This window comes from Malaclemys terrapin, chromosome 2 (genome assembly GCF_027887155.1).
Source record: "Malaclemys terrapin pileata isolate rMalTer1 chromosome 2, rMalTer1.hap1, whole genome shotgun sequence".
Lineage (NCBI taxonomy): Eukaryota > Metazoa > Chordata > Testudines > Emydidae > Malaclemys > Malaclemys terrapin.
In genome coordinates, this window is record NC_071506.1 from 231,771,841 (window position 1) to 231,795,414 (window position 23,574).

Genomic DNA, 23,574 nt, shown 5'->3' on the forward strand with positions numbered 1-23,574 from the left:
TACTGTTTGTTTCACAATACTGTGAAGTAAACTGTTTGTGCTTGTTGAAGCTCCCTTTTAATTGCTTTTGCTGTAACACTAAATCCGAGTGACAGCACCACTGAGAAATGGGATGTCTGTCCAAACTTTGTCTAATCATTTCAAACAACTTCATTTTTAGAGGTCTATTTTTAGATTTTACACATAATGGAATAACTTACAATAATTTGACTAGTATGTTGTTTTTATAACACTTGACTTGTTTTTCAATTCTTGGCTCAGTTTCAGGTTCAATTTAAAAATGTACTTTTCAAGACATCTTTTTATTTCTTGCCATCAAACATCCAGGTTTTTGAATGCATAAGCTAGGCGCTGATGATATTATACAAGTCCATTAATTATGTTACTAAGACATGAAATTAGTTTCCTGTTTCTTAAAGTTCTGAGCGCTTGGTATGATCTATGAGCACATTCCTTTAGGAAAGATGGAGAAAAATTGCTTATACTTTCATTTTCAATAGGTTAATAGCATATAATCCTACTTCCCTTGAGGCTACTTCACACAGTACAACTTAGTGGCGCCAGCACTGTCTTGTTCATGTTAATTTGAAATTTCAGAGACTACAGTTATTTCATTTACCACTTACGCCATACAGTATATCAAAATGCCTACACTAGTTAAAACAGATATTGGTATGCTTAATTTAAAAAAATATTATTATTGTATGTGAGAATCCATTTACTCTGGAGAAAAGAGGAGGAAAATATCTTGGACATCTGAATGATTTAGTTCCATTCCTACTTACAAAAATGTCTGTTTTTCCCTAATTTCCAATGATTGCAGTTATGCATAATAAAAAGTGATACATTACTTAGGGTCTGCAGACTTATCATTCCCTTTAGTTCCTTCACTGTTGTGTCAAGGTTTTTCAGCTGGTTGTTGTGAAGCAACAAGATCTGCAATGCATGCAAATGTTTCAGAGCCCCTGAAATAAAATGTATTATAATAAATGATTCTCGCCATAGTTGACTACCTTGACTTGCTAATTTGTTTTGCTATGCTACACATTTAGTTTGCCATCCTAATTATCCATCCACTCCCACAACTACATACAACACTTCTCATGCTCACTATACTCATCCTCTGTTTCAGCAACTCTACTTCTTGTCTTTCCTCCTTCTCTACCTCATCCCAGAACATTTGCATCCCTTATTTCCTCTTTTCTATTCACAGCATTTGCATCTTCATCTCTTTCTTTCCCATCCCTGCTCCCCTACTTCTCTTTCTAACCTCACCTCCAAAAATCTATATCCAACCTCTACTGCCTCCTCCTTCCCCTGATAACCTCATCAATCTTGGATCATCTATCATCCCCATCCTATCATACCAGTTTCACCTTTCCCAATTACCATCTCTGCCTCAAAGGCTCCATATTAACCAATTTAAACTCCATTCCCTCTGGAACATTAGCTCCACCTCAAATAATCTTACATTTGAAAAAAAAAAGTCACCACCAGTCACTCACTTGCCTACTCAGACTATGTCACTCCCCTCACTAGGGTTGCCAGATGTCCAATTTTTGATTGGATCACCCGGTCGAAAAGGGACCCTGGTGGCTCCAGTCAGCACCACTGACCAGGCCATTAAACGTGCGGTTGGTGCAGGGCTGGAAGGCTCCCTACCTGGCTCTGCATGGCTCCCAGAAGCGGCGATGTGTCCCTTGGCTCCTAGGCGGAGGTACAGCTAGGCAGCTCTGCGCGCTGCCCCCTTCCTGAGCACCGGCTCCACAGCTCCCATTGACTGGGAACTGCAGCCAATGGGAGCTGCGGGGATGGGGCCTGTGGGTGGAGGCAGCGCACAGAGCCACCTGGCCATGACTTGCCTAGGAGCCGGACATGCCAGCTGCTTCTGGTGAGCCGCCTGGACCCTGCACCCCTTCCCGCACTCCAACCCCCTGCCCAAGCCTGGAACCCCCTCCTGTACCCCAAACCTCTCATCCCAGGCCCCATCCCAGAGCCCGAACCTCCAGCTGGAGCCCTCATCTCCTGCACCCCAACCCCCTGCCCCAGCCTGGAGCCCCCTCCTGCACCCTGAACCCCTTATTTCCAGCCCCACCCCTCCCACACCCCAATCCCCTTCCTCAGCCCAGAGCCCCCTCCCACACTCCGAACCCCTCGGCCCCAGCCCAGAGCCCCTCCTGCACCCCAAACCCATCAGACCTGGTCCCACCCCAGAGCCCACACCCCCAGCTTGAGCCCTCACTCCCTCCCACACCATAACCCCCTGCCCCAGCCTGGAGCCTCCTCCTGTACCCTGAACCCCTCGTTTCTGGCCCCACGCCAGAGCCCACACCCCCAGCCAGAGCCCTCACCCCCTCCCACACTCCAGCCCCCTGCCCCAGCCCAGTGAAAATGAGCAAATGAGTGAGGGTGGGGGAGAGTAAGCAACAGAGGAGGGGATGGAGTGAGCAGGAGTGGGGCCTCGTAGAAGGGGTGGGGCAGGGTGGGGCTTCAGGGAAGGGGCAGGAACAGGGCAAGAGTGTTCGGTTTTGTGTGATTAGAAAGTTGGCAACCTTACCCCTCACCCATTTTGTTTAGCCAGTGAAGACTGGCTGTTTCTTTCTCCCACATCTAGTTACCTTCTTCCATACTGCCCCCTATGCTTGGAACAACCTCCCATTCCCTTCTTAAAGATTCACATTTCCCATAAGTCCCAAAGACATCAACCAACGTCATTTAACTTCCTTCTCCAATCTAACATTAAATAAAGAAAGAGACAAAATATTAACATGAACAATTTTTTTAAATACTAAGGGACAAATTCTGTGACAAAACTAAAATAAAAGTCCTTAAGAGATAAAGATGGAGCTTCACAAGAAGCCAGTTTTGCAGAATAACTTCACGGAGTACAATTGTACTTGAAATGTAAGTGACAACTATACTGGTAGGGAAATTGCATAGTCTTTGCAGACATACTACATATGAGACAATCTATTACTTTACTATCCTTTAGTTTCATGGTATGTCTGTCAGTCTTGCTAATCTACTATCATATACATTTATATGGTTTCCAAAGGGTACTTTTAATTAATTATGAATTGTCTGATCAGCAAATCTTGCATATTCATTTGAATAAGAGAACTTGCCACAGTAGATCAGAAATGTATTTCAATGGCATGATTTTTTCCACCAAAATGGTGTACTATGCTTCCAGAATCAATATATTTTCAGTTCACTTTTAACAAAAAATATAAATGCAGTCTTACTAAATTAGTATTGTTTATTTCAACCTACTTGTCATCAAGTGGCCTCCTCCAAGCACCCCCTTGTGGCCTCAGGGCAGCCCTGCAAGCAGCCCCTCACCTCAGTTTCCAATCTTGGTTTCTCAATTAACTCAAAAAGAGTCTTTTACAAATCTAATAACAACAGCCCTCTTCAGAGTCTGGTTTAACTTAAAATTCAAAAAATAAACACAAAAATCTTCCCTCCAGCCTTAAGCTGGGCACAGCCCGCAAACTCCTCCGGTGTCGTGTCGTGCCTGGTCTTGCCTCGTCTCAAACCAGGCCACCTTCCCTCTACGTATCGCTCTGCTCCCCATTATAGGGGAGTCAGCTCCTCCATATCCAGCTGGTTCTAATTAAATCCCATACATCATCCCAGGTGTGGCAGGGAGGACTAATTGTATGGGGTTGGCCAGCTCCATGCCTCTGGCCCTTACAGGGCAAGACACACCACTACACTACTGTTTACATTTTAAAATAGCCAATTAATAACAACAGTTACAGAGTAAGGGGCAAATTTATCCCTGACTGAAGTAGATGCAATGAAGCTGCACCCATTTACATCATGGTTGAATCTGAGCCTAAATATCGCTATATAACCACGCAAGTGTAGTGTAATAAATCATGTTCCTAAAACCTCATTTTTGTGTACAGACGCTCCCCGACTTACACAAATTTGCACTTACGGAAAAAGTTCCATAAGCCAGAAATAGGATTTTCGAGTTAAGGAAATTTTTGCGTAATGTACAGGTATACGTTTCTGACTTACGCAAAATTCAAGTTACGCAAGGCTTTCCAGAACAGAACGATTGCATAAGTCGGGGGGCGTCTGTATGCTGTTATAAACTGGAAGATGTTATTTTCAGCTACTAGCAGACAGTCACTGACTATGGACCACCTAAATCAAACTCACTTAGCTTGCTGATACACAGAAAAAAACTTCACATTTTTGCTCTAAAGTTTAAAATGTAAGACAATACCTGCTATATCTGTGAGCTCATTATTGTTGAGGTAGAGTTCTGTCACGCGATAATTATTGATCAAGAATGTTAGCTTCTGGATCTGAAACATGAGAATCAGGGAAACAGGTACCTGTCAGTCTAATTTTAATTTTGGAGAACTATATATTAATATATTGTATATTTTTAAAGAAGTATTTGTTCTTGTTTCAGTGAAAATAGTCCCATTTTAAGACTTCTTTGAGAGCTGAAAAATTGTTGATAATATTCATTATGTGTGATAAATACATATAGAATAACCTTATAGAAAATCCTTATAGAACCTTTTGACTCATTGATTTAGATTTTGTATTTTGGAACACATTTTCACTGAAAATTACTGGGCTTTCCTAGCTATTGGGAATTTTTGTTAAGTTGAAATATTCTTATTGTGAGAAGAATCTCCTCTCATAATACATAACATTTCTGTGTTGTATTAAGAATATTCTCAAAGGTAATATCCTTAGAATAAACTCAACATCCAAATTAAAAATTACACCAGCACCTGCTGATCTGACGGAGCATGTATTTGTTCTAGGTTTCCTGAAAACATTCAAAGTTTAGTTAGGCTCCAAACCCACACAGATTATAATTATAGTGAAACCTGTATGTATAGCAACCTCGAGAGTCAACTGTGTTATCCTCTGATGAAATCTCAGTCTATGAGATTTCTTATTTTTTCCATATAAGTAGGGGTCTACTTAAATCACAGAGAAATCACACATTTTTTGCAGGTTGGTCACAGTATAAATGCCAAATTTGCTACTTATGCTGTAACCAACTCATGAAAAATGTATGATTTCTCCACAGCATTTCTCAAACTGGGGGTCACAAGCCTATTGTAGGGGTGTCACGGTATTGCCATCCTTACTTCTGCACTGCCTTCAGAGCTGGGCAGCCAGAGACCAGCGGCTGCTGGCCAACCAGCTCTGAAGGCAGAGTGGAGAGTGGTGGCTGCTGGCTGGGTGCCCAGCTCTGAAGGCAGCACCATCGCCAGCAGCAGTGCAGAACTAAGAGTAGCATGGTATGGTATTGCCACCCTTATTTCTCGGCTGCTGTTGGCAGTAGCACCCCTACTTGTCAAGTGTTGAGAATAGCCCACTTCCACCTTAATTGAATTGGCTCATTAGCACTGACCCCCCACTTGGTAAGGCAACTCCCATCTTTTCATGTGCTGTGTATTTACAGCTGCCTCTGTATTTTCCACTCCATGCATCTGATGAAGTGGGTTTTTGCCCATGAAAGCTTATGCCCAAATAAATGTGTTAGTCTCTAAAGTGCCACAAGAACGCCTTGTTGTTTTTAGTTTAGTCTTTGTTACTGTTTAGGTTTGAAGATGGGGAATATGGATAAATGGGTCTGATTTTTGTCTTGTTGATCAGTAGGTTAAATTTTGCTTGGTCATCAAGAAGCCCTATCTTCTCACACTTCGTGTCCTTCAGAAATGTGCAGCAATGCCATGAACTAGTTCAGCTCATTTATGTCTCCATAATTTAAAGTTTTTAAACATTTGAATAACTACAAGTCTTTCAACAGAGTTGACATGAGATGCTTTATAATTAATATTGGCTTGAGGCAGCAGAAATCCACACACTCCTAAGTTATGTGGAATGTATACTAATTTTTCTGTTCTTCACAAAACTGCATACTTATCTTAGCAAGTACTGCTGCACACAGAGTCCTCAGATACTGAGCACATTAAGAAATCATGTGAACTACAGAACAGTAACTTATAAAAAAGTTTTAAATGTTTTAAACTACTTTGTGTTATCAATTTTTCAGTACAAATTGATAGTTGTTTTCATTTTGTTAAAGATCAGTGAATAAATGTGCAGATTTGCATTTGATAAGAGCAGGGAAGGGCATGAGCTGGTTTTGTTGCCAATTAGCTGATTTTTGAAATATTTTGGTTTTGGGTGTTATATTTTGCATTTATATCAGACCTTCCATCTGAGGGTCCTGAGTACTTTACAAAATTACCTCAAAGCCCATATGGGATACACTAAGTAGTATAATCTTCACTATATCATGCCTAGGACACTGAGTGTAAGGCATATATCCACAAAAGTAGTTAAGCACCTAAACCTTAGACTTAGGTGCCTAAAGCTAGGGTTTAGGTGACTAAAACCCAGTTTTGCCTCCACTTCAAGCCATAAAGCTCCCACTGTACACTGTAGGTGCCTAAACTCACCTAGTGCCTACATTTTCAGGGTAAAAGTTCCCTAGTTTCAGAAATTTCTGCCTCTGGGCACACTCACTGCTTCCTCCCTCTAGGCATCCAGATGCCTGTCTTCCATCTAAGCCCCAGAGTAATTCATGAACCAGGGAAATAAAGGCATTCAGGGAAAGACAGACTTAAGTCACATGCAGGGCATGATCTGGTAGGTGGCCTCTGAGCACACCTACTGGAGCAGGTCTCATTCAAAATCCAGGAGGAGGACATGGTGGTGGTGGTAACAACCACCTTATAGCTTTTAGCCCAGCGGTTAGAAGTCACCTGGGATGTGGGAGACCCAGCTTCAATTCCACCCAGCCTCTGTCAGAGGAGGAGAAAGGATTTGAACATGGGTCTCTCTATGGTCCAATGCATTTTTAAGTATGTATCCACAGTGGAACTGTCACTGGGCCAGAGAGAGAAAGAATGACAGTAATCCAGTGGTTAGGGCACCAAGATAGGAGACCCAGGCTCCAGCCCGCTACTCCAATCACCCTTTAATTATTTATCCAGAGGGAAACAGCTTCAATCGGAGAGACTGAGGAAGCCTCACATCAGAATGTCCCATAGCACAGTGATTAGAGCACTCTCCTGAAAGGCAGGGGACCCCTGTTCAAATCCTTTCTCCCACTCGGGGGAGGGGAAAAATTGAACCTTGGTCTCCTACATCCCAGCTAACTACAAGCTTGGTCTCCTACATCCCTAAGTCAGCTTTATGGATCACAGCATTGTTCCTGTGATTTTTCTAGGCATGTAAAAGTTAGGTACCATGACGCTCGATGTCGCAACACTTAAGTCCCTTCATGGATGCCACCTTAGGTGACTTACTTAGGGTCACACAGTGAGTCAATGAGCTGGAAACAAAACACAGGTAAACTTACAGTAACTGAGGGTCTAACTCCTAGTCTTTTGTTCTTACAAGTAACTGACTTAGGGAGAGATTGTGGCCTGTCCAGCACACTGGCGCAAGGTACCCCCTTATTTCCTTATACCACCACTTTCTGCACACATGGGGAAGCAGACGCCAAAGAGCTGCTAGATCTCCCGTTTGTAGAGATAGATAGGAGGGTGGGATGGGCAGAATCTCAACTCTACTGCTGTCTTCAAAGTGTCTACCAGGATAGTTACCCTGGTTTGTTGGAGAGCATATACTGGGGCAGGTATAGACCTGTTACAGTTTACTCCCTCCCTGAAACAGCAGGGAGATTGACAGTGAAACTGTGCCTCAGAGTCATAATAAATTTCCCTCTGAGGGTGCTCTAGGAGTAGCAAAACAATTTACTGCTTTCTGGTAAGGTCAGAAACTGACAATCTTAGGTATATTAGCAAACACATTTTTCAATACCTTAATTCTGGAAGGTCTTTGATTTGGAAAATAGATCAGATCTTTCTAAAATCTCTCTATTTTTATAACTCTGATAGAGATACTTAATCCTTTCGATGAACTAAATATGAATATAATTCATTATTATTTTAAAGGGAAAAATGTCAACTTATACTCTACTATGTATATCAAAACAGGTTTCTTAAAAATATCACATTTAAATTAATTGATTCATATTTTTGTAAAGAAATGAGAAATAATCTTTTAAAAAAACAACTATATCTACCAATTTTGTAATTTTTAAATTTTTTGTAATAGCAAAAGTATTAGGTAGTAATAAAAAATTATTTTAGGTACCAATATTCATATTTTAATAAAATGTCTTATTACCTTATTGTTGTTAAGCCACAAATACCTTAAGGTTTGAAATCGTGACAGATTAGGGACTTCTTTTAGTCCCCTGAGAAGAAAAAAAAAGTTGTCCAACTTCAATATTTCATAATTACTCTGTAAATATAATTTAATCTTCAGTCAAATTATACTATACAAACATTATAAAGCAACAATTTTACAGAGCCTTTAATAGAAAACGACATACAGAATAATATGACTGTGGTAGTGTAGTTATGATCAGTGCTTGGGAGTACAAGCAACCAAAGTAGTAGAAGTAGTAAAGAAAACTCTTTTGTAAAGAAAATAAAATCTTAATTTTCTCGAAATTGAATTCAGTTTCTCTGAAGAAAAAAGTCATTTAAAAAAATTATTATTAAAGCAGGAGTCCCAGCTGCTTTGCATTTCAAAGAAATACTGCTTATAACACATGAGGAGAATTCTTACATTTGGGAGGACACCAAACCAATGGGAAAATTATTACTGAAGGTGTGGCCTGGAGCTACCAGACATGGCTCTAAAGAGGAAAAGATGGAAAACTGAAACCCAACAAATGGATGGACATATTTCTGAGCAGACCTGATATTTCTAGTGTTAAACATTACTTCTTTAAATCAAATTCTCATTAAGAATTGGTGTTGTACTCAATATATGTCATGTAATTACCTGGGCTATGTAAACACAGGAGAAGGTTACTCACTCTGTGCAGTAACTGAGGTTCTTCGAGATGTGTCCCCCTATGGGTGCTCCACTTGTAGGTGCAGCAGTGCCCCCTGCACCTGGGATTGGAGATCTTCATCAGCAGCGCCTGTGGGACCGCACATGCGCATATTCCCCATCACACTGTGAGAGGGGCGTATATATATCGCTGTGTAGTCCGACCACCCCCCATTTCTTCCCTGCCGCAGAGCATATGTTTTTGACTGCAAAGCAGAAGGGAGGAGGCTGGGAAGTCGAGCACCAATAGGGACACACATCTCGAAGAACCTCAGTTACTGCACAGGGTGAATAACCTTCTCTTCTTCTTTGAGTGATGTCCCTATGGGTGCACCACTTGTAAGCGACTAGAAAGTAGTGCCCCTAATTGGAAGGCTGGGTCTTTGGAGTGACATTTACTGTTGATGATAGGACAGCATGTCCTAGGTCCAGGAGAGTGTCTGCTGTGGCATCGTGCGTAATAGCATAGTAATGGGCAAAAGTGTCTGTTGATGTCCATGTAGCCACTTTGCAAATTTCAGCAATGGGGGCATTGTTGAGAAAAGTTATCGAGGTAGATAATGAACAAGTGGAATGTGTTCTGATTGTGGTAGGAGGTTGTTTATTGTGGAGTTTGTAAGATAAATGTATAGACTGTGAGATCCACCTTGAAAGGCGTTGTTTAGGTATGGCTGTGTCTCTGGATCTTTCGATGGTGGAGAGGAATAATCGTGGTGGTTTTCGGAAAGGTTTAGTCCTGTCCAAGTAAAAAGATAATGTTAGTCTCATGTCTAGGGTGTGTAGAGCTGCCTCCTGTTGATTACTGTGAGGCTTCGGGAAGAAACGAGGAAGGTGTATTGGTTGGTTGAGAGGGAAAGACGTTGGAACCTTAGGTAGAAATCTTGGATGTGGGCGTAGTGTAACTTTGTCCTTATAGAACAGTCTGTATGGTGGATATGCCATAAGGGCCATGATTTCGCCAACTCATCGGGCAGAAATGATGGCAACAAGGAAGGCCATTTTCATGGACAGATGCACATAATAACAGGTTTTCATTGATTCAAACAGGGGTCTAGTCAGACAACGTAGGATGAGGACGAGGTCCCAGGTAAGGGTTGGGTCTCTTATGTGTGGATAAGGATTGTAGAGACCCTTCAGAAAATGTTTCCTAAGTGGATGTGTAAAAACAGAATGACCATCTATGGGGCAGTGAAAAGCAGTGACTGCTGCCAAGTGTACCCGAATGGAGCTGGTGGATAATCCTGATTCTTTAAGGTGTAGCATGTAGTCCAGGATAAGCGTGTGCTACGTCGACTTGGTGGGAGGCGCACCAGCATTGAAATCTAGTCCATTTGTGAACCTAAGTGTGTCTAGTTGTGCCACATCTGCTATTCAAAAGTATCTGTTTGACTGCATCCGAACAGGTTATTTCTGAATCCCAGAACCATGGAGGAGCCAGGCTTTGAGGTGCAGCATCTGTGGATTGGGATGGAGAATGCATCCCATGTCCTGTGACAGGAGCCACAGTGTTAGATGGAGAGAGATTAGTTGGCATACCGTCATGTGGAGTAGGTAAGTTGTGGCCATGTTGGAGCTATTAGTATGACATGAGCTTGATCCTCCTGTATCTTACTAAGTATTTGGAATAGGAGGGACCAGGGAGGGAAGGCATAAAGGAAAGGCATCTCATGTTCTGAGGAACATCTCCAAGAGATCCATGTCCTAATCCCAATCTGGAACAGAATTGAGGGCAGCAGGTGTTGTGCTATGTGGCAAAAAGATCTATGGTGGGGAATCCTCATCGGTTGAAGATGCACTGAAGTGCTCACATATCCAGTTCCCACTCCTGATCGTGGGAGAACCTCCTGCTCAATACGTTCACGGTGGTGTTCTGGCATCCCGGAAGGTATGCTACTGAAATGATCATGTTGTGTTGGATACACCAGTTCCACAATTTGAGTGCCTCTGACCATAAAGAGTGGAACCTCACTCCACCCTGCCTATTGATGTAACACATGCAGGCGAGATTGTCCATCATGACTCTGATGGTCTGAGTGGAGGGAGGAAATGTCAGCAGGCACTGCAGACTGCTCATAGTTCTAGGAGATTAATGTGTGGGGTGGGTTCGGTTAACTACCATCTGCCCTGCACTGTGTGATCATGGAGATGCACTCCCCAACTGATTTGGGAGGCATCAGTTGTTAGGATCGTGGTCAGTTGTGGTTGGAGGAAAGGAACTCCAACATAGGCATTGTTAGGCTGTCTCCACCAAAGTAGTGAGTCCTTGACTCTCATTGGCATGGATAAAAGTTTGTGGAGGCTGTGTTTGTGGGGGAGATATAGTGTACGCAGCCATGCCTGAAGACATTGTATGTGTAGTCTTGTGTGACTGACCATGAAAGTGGCTGCTGCCATGTGGCCTAGAAGTTGGAGGTACATTCTGGCAGAGATCTGGGGGCAAATTTGTGCATTGGATACCATACACAAGAATCTGTGAGGTAGTAGGAAGGTTCTGGCTTGTATGGCATCCAACCGTGTCCCGATTAATTCCAGTTGTTGTATTGCATTAAAGTGGACTTTTCTAGGTTCAAAAGGAAACTCAGCTTTGTGAACAGGTCCATTGTTATGTGAACAGCTCAGAGAATGTGGTTTCAGATGGGGCGTTGAGAAGACAGTCATTCAAGTATGGAAAGATGACAGCTCCTTGTTTTCTTAGGTAGACACTGACTACTACAAGAATCTTGGAGAACACCTGCGGTGCTGTGGACAGTACGAAAGGCAGTACTTTGTACTGGTAGTGGTCATTGCCCACGACAAATCAGAGAAATCGCCTGTGGGCAGTGAGTATTGTAATATGAAAGCATGCATGTTGGAGGTCGAGGGCTGAGAACCAGTGCCCCTGTTCCAGTATTGCAATAATAGTTGAGAGGGTAGCCATCTTGAAGCATGCAGTTTGACTAACTTGTTTAGATTGCGGAGGTCCAGAATGGGTTGCCAGACACCAGATTTCTTCCAGATCAGGAAATAGTGCAAGTAGAAACCCTGTCCCATGTGCTGGGAAGGAACTGGTTCCATGGCTCCCCATTGCAGAAGATGATTTATTTCTCCCTGTAGAATGGAATTGTGAGAGGAGTCCCTGAAAAGGGATGGGGAGAGGAGGTGGTTGGGCAGGATAGTTAAGAAGGGGATGGAGTATCCTTCCTGGATTATCTCTATAACCTACTTGTCCAAAGTGATGAGTCTCCAAGATGGGGAAAATTGAGCTAGTCAGTCACCAAACTGGTGGAATGTCAAAGATGGTGGGAATGACTGGAAGAGGGGGAGGCTTCTTGGGGCCTCCACCAGACCTTCAAAATTGTTGTTTCGGTGGGGAGTGCCTGAGAGGTAGCCCCTTGAGGAGTGGGCTGTCTATGTTGGTAGGCGGCCTTTGTCTTCGGCGCTGGGTGTCATAATGCTGTTGAGGATTGTACTTCTGTGATTGGGAGTGTCTCTTTGGTGCTGGCATGTAAATTCTGAGAGAGCAGAGTGTAGCTTGGGAGTCTTTAAGGGAGTGCAGAGAATCGTCCATGCATTCTGAGAATAGCTTCTGGCCCTCAAAAACTAAGTCTTCTACTGTGGTTTATACCTCCACAGAAAAACCTGAGAGGTGGAGCCATGATGCACACCTCATGACCACAGCAGTCACGAAGGATCAGGCAGTGGTGTCTGCATATTCTAAAGAGGCTCATAGGGTTGTACAGGTTAGGAGGTGTCCTTCCAATATTAGGGACTGGAATTGCTCTTTCTTGGCCTCCAGTAGGTCATAGAATCATAGAAGATTAAGATTGGAAGAGACCTCAGGAGGTCATCTAATCCAACCTCCCATTCAAAGCAGGACCAACACCAACTAAATCATTCCAGCCAGGGCTTTGTCAAGCTGGGCCTGAAAAACCTCTAAGTATAGAGATTCCACCACCTCCTTAGGTAACCCATTCCAGTGCTTCATCACCCTCCTAGTGAAATAGTGTTTCCTAATATCCAACCTACACCTCCCCTACTGCAACTTGAGACCACTTGTTCTGTCATCTGCCACCACTTAGAACAGCCCAGTTCCATCCCCTTTGGGTAGTTGAAGGCTGCTATCAAATCCCCCCTCACTTTTCTCTTCTGCAGACTAAACAAGGCCAGTTCCCTCAGCATCTCCTCGTAAGTCATGTACCCCAGCCCCCTGATCATTTTTGTTGCCCTCCACTGGACTCTCTCCAATTTGTCCACATCCTTTCTGTAGTGGGGGGCCCAAAACTGGATGCAATACTCCAGATGTGGTCTCAACAGTGCCAAATAGAGGGGAACAATCACTTCCCTTGATCTGTTGGCAACGCTCCTACTAATGTAGTCCAATATGCCGTTAGCCTTCTTGGCAACAAGGGCACACTGCTGACTCATATCCAGCTTCTCATCCACTGTAATCCCAGGTCCTTTTCTGGAGAACTGCTGCTTAGCCAGTCGGTCCCCAGCCTGTAGCGCTACATGGGATTCTTCCGTCCTAAGTGCAGGACTCTGCACTTGTCCTTGTTGAACCTCATCAGATTTCTTTTGGCCCAATCTTCCAATTTGTCTAGGTCACTCTGGACCTTAGCCCAACCCTCCAGCGTATCTACCTCTCCCCCGAGATTAGTGTTATCCGCGAACTTGCTGAGGGTGCAATCTATCCCATCATCCAGATCATTAATAAAGATGTTGAACAAAACCGGCCCCAGGACCGACCCCTGGAGCACTCTGTTTGATACCGGCTGCCAACTAGACATCGAGCCATTGATCACTACCCATTGAGCACGACAATCTAGCCAGTTTTCTATCCACCTTATAGTCCATTCATCCAATCCATACTTTTTTAACTTGCTGGCAAGAATACCGTGGGAGACCGTATCAAAGGCTTTGCTAAAGTCAAGATATATCACGTCCACTGCTTTCCCCATATCCACAGAGCAAACTATCTCATCATAGAAAGCAATCAGGTTAGTCAGGCAAGTCCTTGCTCTTGGTGAATCCATGTTGACTGTTCCAGATCACCTTCCTCTCCTCCAGGTGCTTTAAAATGGTTTCCTTGAGGACCTGCTCCATGATTTTTCCAGGGACCGAGGTGAGGCTGACTGGTCTGTAGTTCCCTGGGTTCTCCTTCTTCCTTTTTTTAAAGATGGACGTCCGAGACCTCCCTCAATCGCCACGAGTTTTCAAAGATAATGGCCAATGGCTCTGCAATCACATCGGCTGATTTCCTCGGCACCCTTGGATGCATTAGATCTGGACCATGGCAGAGTTCCTCCAATTTGGACTAGTTTATGTAATTATACTTAGCCATGAGAGCTTCGTAGTTTGAGATTCTAAATTGGAGCATGGCTGATGAATACGCTTTGTGTCCAAATAAGTCTGAGTGTTTCCACCTCTGTCTGGATAGCTAGAATGGGATTGGCATTGACGGCCTTTCTCTTGCACTGCATAGTCCACCTAAGAATTTGGGATGGGGCACGAGAATAGAAATCGCACATTCTTCACCGGAACATATTTTTTTTAGGTCAGAGGGATGGACACTGCTAGAGCACCTTCGTGGGGTCAAGAAGAACCTCATTGATCGGTAGTGTGTTCTTGGACGAAGAAGATGTGTGGAGGATATCAAGCAGTTTATGCTGCTGGTCCTTAACTTCCTCCAAAGGAATCTGCAGGGAGTCTGCAATCCTGCGGAATAAGTCTTGAAAATGTCTCATCGGCAGATATAGGGGGTGGAGGAGGAAAAATGTAATGTTGGTGAAGCCTCCTCCTCCTGTTCCTCTTCCTGATCTTCCTCTTCACTTGGTATCCACAGGGGTTCAACCAGCGGAGGGCGAGACACTGATGGAGAAGGGAGATGTGTAGGTCTCCAGCTTTGCTCCCTGGGAGGGGGTCCTGAACTGTGCTTTGTACATGGCCCAAGGGTCCCAATATGGCCAATGTGGAGGGAGTGTAACATGTGGCTGCATCTCAAGTGGTTCATGCCAAGATTGTGGACCACATGTAGACTGTGGATAGTGAGGATGAGCAGGTCTGATTTGCCTAGTACGATTCGGTGTCAAAGAAAGGGTGTATTCTCCCAAAGTGTCTGTAGATAGCGCCAGAGACTTGGTTGGTGCAGATGACTTGACCGGTTCTGATGACGTGACCAATGCCAATGATTTCGATAGAGCTGAGGGCTTACTCGGTGCTAATGGCTTCGTCAGTGTCAGAAAAGGCACAGGTGCTAGCAGTTTATACCTGCCATAGCTCCTGAAGTTGGCCTGTCTTGTTCCCCAGAGCTGGGAAACAGAGCCAAGGGCTGTAGGTCTGCCCAGTTAGGGTGTTTAGACTATTTCTTCATACTGATACCAGAGGTACTTGAACAGGCCCTGGAGCTGTGCCCTGTCAGATGAGGTTGAGACAACAGACCTTGCCAGGGATGGTGTTCTAGAGGGTGTGCCTCAAAGTGTGAGGAGGGAGCCCATTTCTTTTCATCCAAGCAAGAAAGAGATGACTTTCTCCTCAAGGGATGTGGGGAGTAAGGATTAGAGATGACCTCACAGAGCATGTAGGCCTTTCCGGGAAAGAGTCTGGGCCCAGGTCCAATGCCAGTTGCAGCAATTTCTCCATGAGGAGAAGTTTTCATCTAATGTCCCGGTCTTTTCTGGCTCTAGGTTTCAGGGCAAGGCAGTGAATACACTGTGGGTGGTCACCTGTTACCGGGAAGGTGGAGCCACAAGAAACACACCTCTTAAACCCAGGGGATCTGGGCATAAGGATGGAGGAAAAAGGCTTCCTGGTCAGGAAGGGCGGAAACAAGGGAAAACGGAAACCTAAGCTATGAAATAACTGTAACGGTAAAGTTAAAACAAACAAAAAATGTTTATAGATAGAAGGAAGAAAGGTGAAGAAGAAAATACTAACTACACTACACTAACAGGTAAGGGACTATCTAGTGAGGTAATAGGAGAAGCAGGCTCTGCAGTGGATTCCGTCCCAGACCAAAGTCGGTAGAGAAGGAACTGGGGGTGGTTGGACCACACAGTGATATATCTGCATCCTGCTCACAGCACGAGAAGGGGGAGGGGCACATATGCAGTCCAACGGGCACGGCTGATGAAGATCTCAGATCACAGGCACAGGGGGCACTTCCGCACCTACAAATAGAGCACCCACAAGGACATCATTCGAAGAAGAAGCTATGATTACTGTCTCTCCTGCATTCACTCCTATTTTTTAATTACACTCACTTGATGTGTCTTGTTTTAAATTAGACTGTCAGCTCCTTGGGGCAGGGACTGTCTCTTTTCTATTTATATAGCAACTAGCACAATGGGGCCTTAGGTCACTAGGGTAATATAAACCACAATAAACTTCCCTCACCAGAAAACCCAAGTTGAACTGGCCAATAATTCTTGTAATACTTGCTTCTCCCTCATCCTTCGCTGCCATAAAGGATTTTTATTTCCTCTATGATATTTATCTTAAAATTTATTTTGTAAATGGATTTGATCAAGTTGCAGAATCAGGACCTGTGTTTGGTAAGGAAGCAATAGGATCAGAAATGATTAACATCATATCATCAGCCTAAAGTGCCAATTGATTTGTTTATGAATGAACTGTAAAACTTAGTATCTGATTTTTCTCTAATCTTCCATGCAAACTGTTCCATATCCAGGAAAAAAAGAAGAGGAAAGATGAGACTAGGCACCTCTGCTTAGTCCAGCTTTTAAAAATAATCTGCTTGAAGCATACCCCACCAACTAAGGGTACATCTATACTATGAGCTGGTGTGATTCCCAGCTCAATCCCTGCTCAAGGAGACATACCTGCACTAGCTCTAATCAAGCTAGTGCACTAAAAGTAGGAGTGTAGCCACGATGATGCAAGAGGTTAGCTACTCTGAGTATGTATCTGTCCAAGACCATAAGTATGTACTTGGGGCAGCTAGCTGCTCACACCATCAGAACTAGCAGGTATGTCTCCTTGATCTGGGAATTACACCCCCGCTCACAGCATAGACATACCTTTAATTTGGGTTTATGCTCTTATGCTTCCATTTTTTGAAGTCTAGATAGTCCAATACAGACTGATAGTCCTTTGTTAATTTGGTAAATTGGCCTTCCTTAAAATAATCCATAGACATGATCCTGAAAACACTTACTCACATGCTTTAAAGTGAGTAATCAGTAAATAGATTATTCAAAGTAGTTAAATAAAGCATGTAAGTGTTTATTGGATCAGGATCTTCATATTTACACTACTCTTTTACAGGGCTATTATATTATTCTTTTATATAGTTTTACTGATCAAATCAGTATTTCACAGTCCATCAAGCTGAAGTTTCTCTTTACTGTCTCTTAGCAGAGGAATTGTCTTTGCACTTCCTGCACTACTCTTAATTTTATAAACTACATTTTAATTCACTTTCTTCCCTCCCTAATAATATGCTCATTTTAACTATCTCGACTCTTGCTCTGTTCTTTCTGGTACTAAGGCATTTAAATGGCCCCAAGTAGAGATTAATTCCTTTCACATTTTAAAAGAGCCTGTCCCTTTACATATGCCTTCCAGCCCTTGCATGTCTTTTACAAACTCATCCTTTTTGGCCTCCAGCATTTCTTTCCAGCTTTCAGTGTTCAAAGGTACATTTTTTCATGTCCCTTTAATAGCACTGATTTTAAAATATGATTTTCATCTCTAGTTTGACAGATTTTAATAATTAATTTTTCATCTTCTTTGTTTAGCCAGCAGAACATTGTGTCAAGTCAAAAATCCGGGGATATCATCTGATACTGACACTGGCTGAAGTTCAAGGATTGCATACATTGGAATGGGAAAAACGATCCCTTGCTGAGCATACTGATCATTTCCATATCTGCCATCTGATCTGTTCTTTTTATTCCTGAGCAAAAACTGTTGCAAGAGCACTACGGTTACACATTTATCACTCCAAAATCAGGAAACACAACTGGTAAGGTTACATGAAGACTTAATTCTGCCCCCTTATGTGTATGCATAATAATTTTTAATTACATGATAACCTGCTATTAGTCAAATAATACAAAATAATATCACATATCTTTTTCTACAATCATAGATGCTTCTAATTTTTTTCCATAATTTTATACTTAAACTAATTTTATTTTCCTAATGGTTTATATCTTTATTGATTTATACTTTCTATATGTTAAGTTCTCGCTAACATATATTTTAATCATTTTTCAGCACCAAAGTACAATACATTTTATTTTCAAACAGTAGCACAGCCTTTTAAATGCAATTCAGAGAATGAGTCTTTTAGGTGCAATTCAGGCGATAAGGCAGATTTTTAGAAGTATTTAGGCACCCAAGTTACTGATAAGCACTGAGCAGGATTTTCAAAAGCACCTAGATCAAGATCCTCAAAGGTATTTAGGCTCCTGACTTCCATTGAAATAAATGAGAGTTAGGGGCCTAAATACCTTTGAGGATCTGGGCCTAAGTCTGGCCCCTCATGCCTAACTCCCATTGAAATCAATCTGGGCAAACAATGTAAATCCCAGTAGGTACATATCCATACCTTTAGACACTTAAACACCTTTTAAAAACTGGCCCTATATTATTATGCTAATGTAGCTGTGTAAACATGATATGCACAGTGTAAGTATTCTTAGGTGCAATTGTGAGATTGTAGCCAGGAGTACAACAATTTCTGGATGAGTCCTTAATTGGAAATTCAAAGTGAGCCTCTAAACAACTTTCAAGTGTCCCCTTTTCTGCACCCTATACCTTATGGCACCCTATCAAAATGTTCATCCTAACACGTCACCTAATAATCTGTCATTCTTCTCTCCATCAGGTTCCTGGTGTTTTTGACCCCTCACAACTGCTATGGTCTCACTCCCTTACCTTCCCATTTCCCCAAAATCTCTGGCTACTTGCTACAATTGACAGCAGGTGGTAAAAGAAGCCACTATAGCTATCCTACTACTTCTCTAGATAGCAGTGAATTGCTCTCATGCCTGGGAACTCCAGGGCCATTGCAGGAAGTGAGGGATGGACAACATAAAGACAGATATGCAGGTTCTTAGCCAACGATGCTCCTGTACTTTCAACTTCTGCTTGCCTTCTTGCTGCTTCTCTCACCCAACTTTACAAGCTAGTCAGACAAGTGAAGAGCAGCCCATGGAGCCTGTCTTCTCTCCTTCTTGAGCTGGATCTACTTCGACGGCTGAGGAAGTTAACTACTTAGCTGTGAATTTAGTTGGCCTATATATGTCAGCAAAATTTCACTATTTCTCTCTATTTTTATACCTGGTCCACCATCTGTTGTGTAAGTATGATTTACTGTGTGCTTCATATATAAATAACTTTCACAAAATATCTGACATACACAGCACTACAAAAAACTAACGTACATGGTGTCATCTGGATGTATTTAATACAAAACCCCTCTGTATTAGTATATAAATTGTACTTACTGTCCAGCAAGGTACAACACTGAGACATCCATATCCCTCTTAAAGCCACATATCTTTAGCTGATTTTCTATTGCCTGATAACAAAATTAATTTGTCAGACTTCATCCCTGCAAGTAAAGATCTTGCAAGCAATAACAATAAGGTCTAAAGTAAAGAGAGGTGAAACTGGAAGCTTCTGTTTTAAATTGATAAGAAGAAGACACCTACATTTATGGTACTCTTACTCCAGTTTTTCTTATCCTTGTCATATTCAATTCTTTAAATAGATACATTGCTACATATCTGGGGAAAAACCACTGCACAAGTAGTGCATTCTCAAGGGCAGGACTGAGAAAAAATAAAATCAGCACACTAATTCTTGCTAATGACCAGCAGACCCTTGTAGATGATCAAATCTTGAAGATTAATAAAGTGCAGAACCTGCAAACACATATACAACTTAACTGTACACAATGAGCATTAATGTACATAGATACATTGTGCAGGATTGGAACCTAAGTGATTAAACAGGATTTAAAAAAACACAACTACTCAATCACAAAATGTAACTTGTCCATTTATTTTGACAAATGTAATTTTAATTGTGATTTTTCATGGTATACCATACCAGTAAATTACCATGGTATATTTTATAAAAGCAATGAAGTCTTAGCAATATGAAGCATCATTATGGGTCTTGGCTATTAAGACTCTGCTGAAACAGCAGAGAACATGAGATTTTCTGCCAGAATTAGTAGGTTTACTATGGGAGAATTAGCAAGGCTTTTACTATATACTGCAATGTACACAATGTGTCTGAGACTAGTTTGGTGCAAAACCTCTAAAAAATCTATTTATAGTAAATTATATCTGAGATTAGTGTGGTCCAAAACATCTAAAAAGTTAAAATCTATCTATAGTATACAGTAAACACAGATGTTGACTTTACTTTAGAAATACAAAATTGCTTGGGAATATTGATATATTGGAATATGAGTATGTTATAACCTTGCTTCTCTGAGGATGGAGGATTTTGCAGTTTGTAGAGTAATTATAGCTGGCTAGAAATTTTAATGAAAAATGGAAAATGTATTGCACAAAAAATGTTTTCTGACCAGTGGTAATAATGATCAGATGTTTTTAAAATGCAAATCAGGACAACTGCACAGCACAACTGTTTGTAAGAGAAACATGCACAGCACGGTTTTGACATCTGGGAGAAGATTAAAGAAAGTTTATTTCTTTTCCTTAAATCCCAATATTTCAGCCTCCTTCTACATTCCCTCCTTATCCTTCAGGCATGTAATCCTCCCTGCTGCCTCCCCTTTCCCAACCAGCCTTCCCTGTGTTCCACAAGAAACTGATGAATCTAGATCCCAGTCCTACTGCTGCTACAACTTCCTGCCCATTCTCCTGAGGCAGGTTCCAGCTGTGCTTGCACAGGACCCAGATCTGCAGCTTCTCCATACCAGATATTTCCTCATGGAATCTCCCTCACTACCAAAAAGTGGTTTATAGGATAACTCATACTGAGCATCCATATCTAGCACAATTTTACAAGGAAGACGCAAACAGAGGAAATAGAGCATACAGGGATGGATAGGGCATTTAGCTGATCATCCAGCTGCCTGGCTAATACTAGTGGGATTGAAGCTGGGACTTTAAAATTGGGATAATCCATGACATCTCATTATACTAGTTGTGTCAGTTTCTTTCTAACCCCTTGAGGATGAGATGGAGAGGTGACATGTTGCTGTTTATTGTACAGGTTTTTCTTGTAAGGATGTGATGGAGAGGAAGTTGCTGCATGTATCTAAGACTCTTTCCCTTTAGAGATAAAATGGCATAAGGGAAGAGTAGGCAGTCTCATTCAGCTGGGATGGCAGGGTCTGGAGATTTTCTGTACGTTTTTCTCTCACCACAATAGGGATGGGATGGAAGGTGATTTTGCTGTATGGGTCACTGCCTCTCACCCCAATGGGGAGAAGGTGAAAGGGGAGGTTGCTGTGTGGGAGTCACTGACTCACTCCCTTGGAAGGGTGCAGGGGGTCAATGTCTCACCCCAATAGAGAGGGCATGGGGGTTACTATGGGAGTCACTGTCTGACCCTTGGGGATGGCATGCATAGGGTTGCTGTGGAGGACACCGTCTCACCCCCATTGGGATGGGATGCATGGGGTGCTGTGGGGGGCACTGTCTCATCCCCATGAGGATAGGATGCATAGGGGTCACTGTCTCACCCCAATAGAGAGGGCATGGGGGGTTTCTGTGGGGTCATGGTCTCACCCCTCTGCAGGGGCGGCTCTAGCTTTTTTGCTGCCCCAAGCACGGCAGTCAGGCGGCCTTCGGCGGCATGCCTGAGGGAGGTCCGCCGGTCCCGCGGCTTCAGCGTACCTGCCGCCAAATTGCCGCCGAATCCACAGCACCGGCGGACCTCCCGCAGGCATGCCGCTGAAGGCTGCCTGACTGCCACCCTCGCAGGGACCGGCAGGCCGCCCCCCGCAACTTGCCACCCCAGGCACGCGCTCGGAGCGCTGGTGCCGCCGCTGCCCCTCTGGGGAGTTGCTGTGGGGGTCACAGTCTTACCCCCATGAGGTGGGTGTGGGGGGTTCCCGTGGGGGTCACTCCCTCTCTCCTTCGGGGAGATGATGAGGGGTCAGTGTCTCACCCCAAAGGGCAGAGGGAGTGGTTGTGTCAGCCTCTCCCCGCACGCCGACCGTGGGGGGGGGGGCTCTAGGGGCGGGGATATACCAAACGGGGTTATGCAGAATTGGTGCGGGGGGAGGCTAGAGGCTTGGCGCCAGCTCCCGACTGAGGGTGGCGAGGCTGGCGGCTGGGCTGGGCTGGACTCAAGAGCGTGGCGCGGCCCCCCCGAGCAGGGCGGCGGGAGGGGCTCACCTGGCAGCTGCTGCCGCTGCGGCTACCCGCCATTTTGGCTTCCTGTTCCTAAGCGACCGGGGCTCCTGGGGGCGGGGAGAGAGCAAAGAGGCATGAAAGAGGAGGGGAGGGGGACGAGGACGAGGGCGAGACCGAGGGGAGGGCCAAGGACCGAGGAGCCGGGAATTGGGACGGGAGGGGGACGGGCTGCTGGGGGGCCGGGAGCGGACTGGGGGCGGGATGGGGCGGCGGGGGCGCGCGCAGTCAAGAATCTCGCTCAGCGGGAACACGCGCGCTGGGGGATGCGAGGGGATGGTGTGGGAGTGACAGCGATCGGGGCAGTGTAGGTCTGGGCATGTGGGCGGGTGTGTGGGGACATGATGGGGGTTTGTGACAGCGCTGGGGACAGTGGGGATTAAATAATGTGCTAAAACGGACTGGATGCTTAGCTAAAAGAAATACATTGGCAGCGCCGTAGCAACAAAGAACTTGGCCCCCTCCGAACGGTGGCCCCCTCTGAATATATGTCCGGGCGGGGCCCCTTACAATGCAGAAACTGGAATGCGGTATTTATTTTGCCACTTTTAGGGGCCCCCTTCCTTGCGGGGCCCCCTGTCGGAGGGTATGGAGGGAGCTCGCTACGCCTCTGTACATTGGTGCTGGAACTAGGGGTGTGCCGCACCCCTGGCCTGGCTTGAAGTGGTTTCCCTTATATACAGAGTTTACTGTTTCATTCAGTAGCTCTCAGCGGCCCCACTATAAAAATGGTTCCAGTAGCGCACCCCTGAAGAACTAGCAAAGGTCTAACAGTAGAGTGGTACCCTGAGCCCCCACAGTGGCCCATGAATTGAAGGCAGATCTAGAGGGGTTTATAGAATCATAGAATATTAGGGTTGGAAGGGACCTCAGGAGTGTGGGAGGGTAGTGACAGGGTGCTCTGGTATGAGACCTCAGGGAAGGGAAAACCTGAGAGCAACAGAAAACGCTTGACGTCATCTTTGGCTTTACTGGGTCTTGCTGATTTATGATCTTGAAAGACAGGATATTTTTGACTGCCCTGTATTTCTGTCATTATTTGAGTAGCAACCATAGGTGTTCTTGGCAGTTGGGCAAATATTTGTGAACTTTAATGTACAACAAATTTATACCACTTACACTACTGATATGCAACTTACAAATCACCTTCACACCTTAATACACATATTCTGTGTCCAGTTCCTTCAACACATACTTTGCTGTGAAATAAAATGCATTCAATTTAACACAGGTCTTAAACCAACTCAAAATATTTATGACTTCCACATGTGCAAGCAGATGTTGCCATGTTATTTGTACTACCATTTATGCTACATAGATTGAGTGA

General features: G+C 43.8%; 1 protein-coding gene across 3 annotated transcripts in view; it reads right to left on the reverse strand.

Moving 5' to 3' along the window:
* The window catches only part of LRRC72 (leucine rich repeat containing 72), a 65,438-nt gene that overhangs the window by 21,569 nt on the left and 20,295 nt on the right, over nt 1-23,574 (reverse strand). The window contains exons 1-5 of one of the 3 annotated variants that reach the window (XM_054020274.1): nt 22,233-22,276; nt 19,356-19,429; nt 8,188-8,257; nt 4,241-4,322; nt 852-965 (exon numbers count right to left, since the gene is read on the reverse strand). In XM_054020274.1, coding sequence (XP_053876249.1) covers nt 852-965; nt 4,241-4,322; nt 8,188-8,257; nt 19,356-19,429; nt 22,233-22,265 — 373 coding nt within the window. In that variant the 5' untranslated portion in view covers nt 22,266-22,276. Of the gene's footprint in view, nt 1-851; nt 966-4,240; nt 4,323-8,187; nt 8,258-19,355; nt 19,430-22,232; nt 22,277-23,574 lie in introns of those variants that run through there. The other 2 variants (XM_054020276.1, XM_054020275.1) reach the window with 2 other exon arrangements.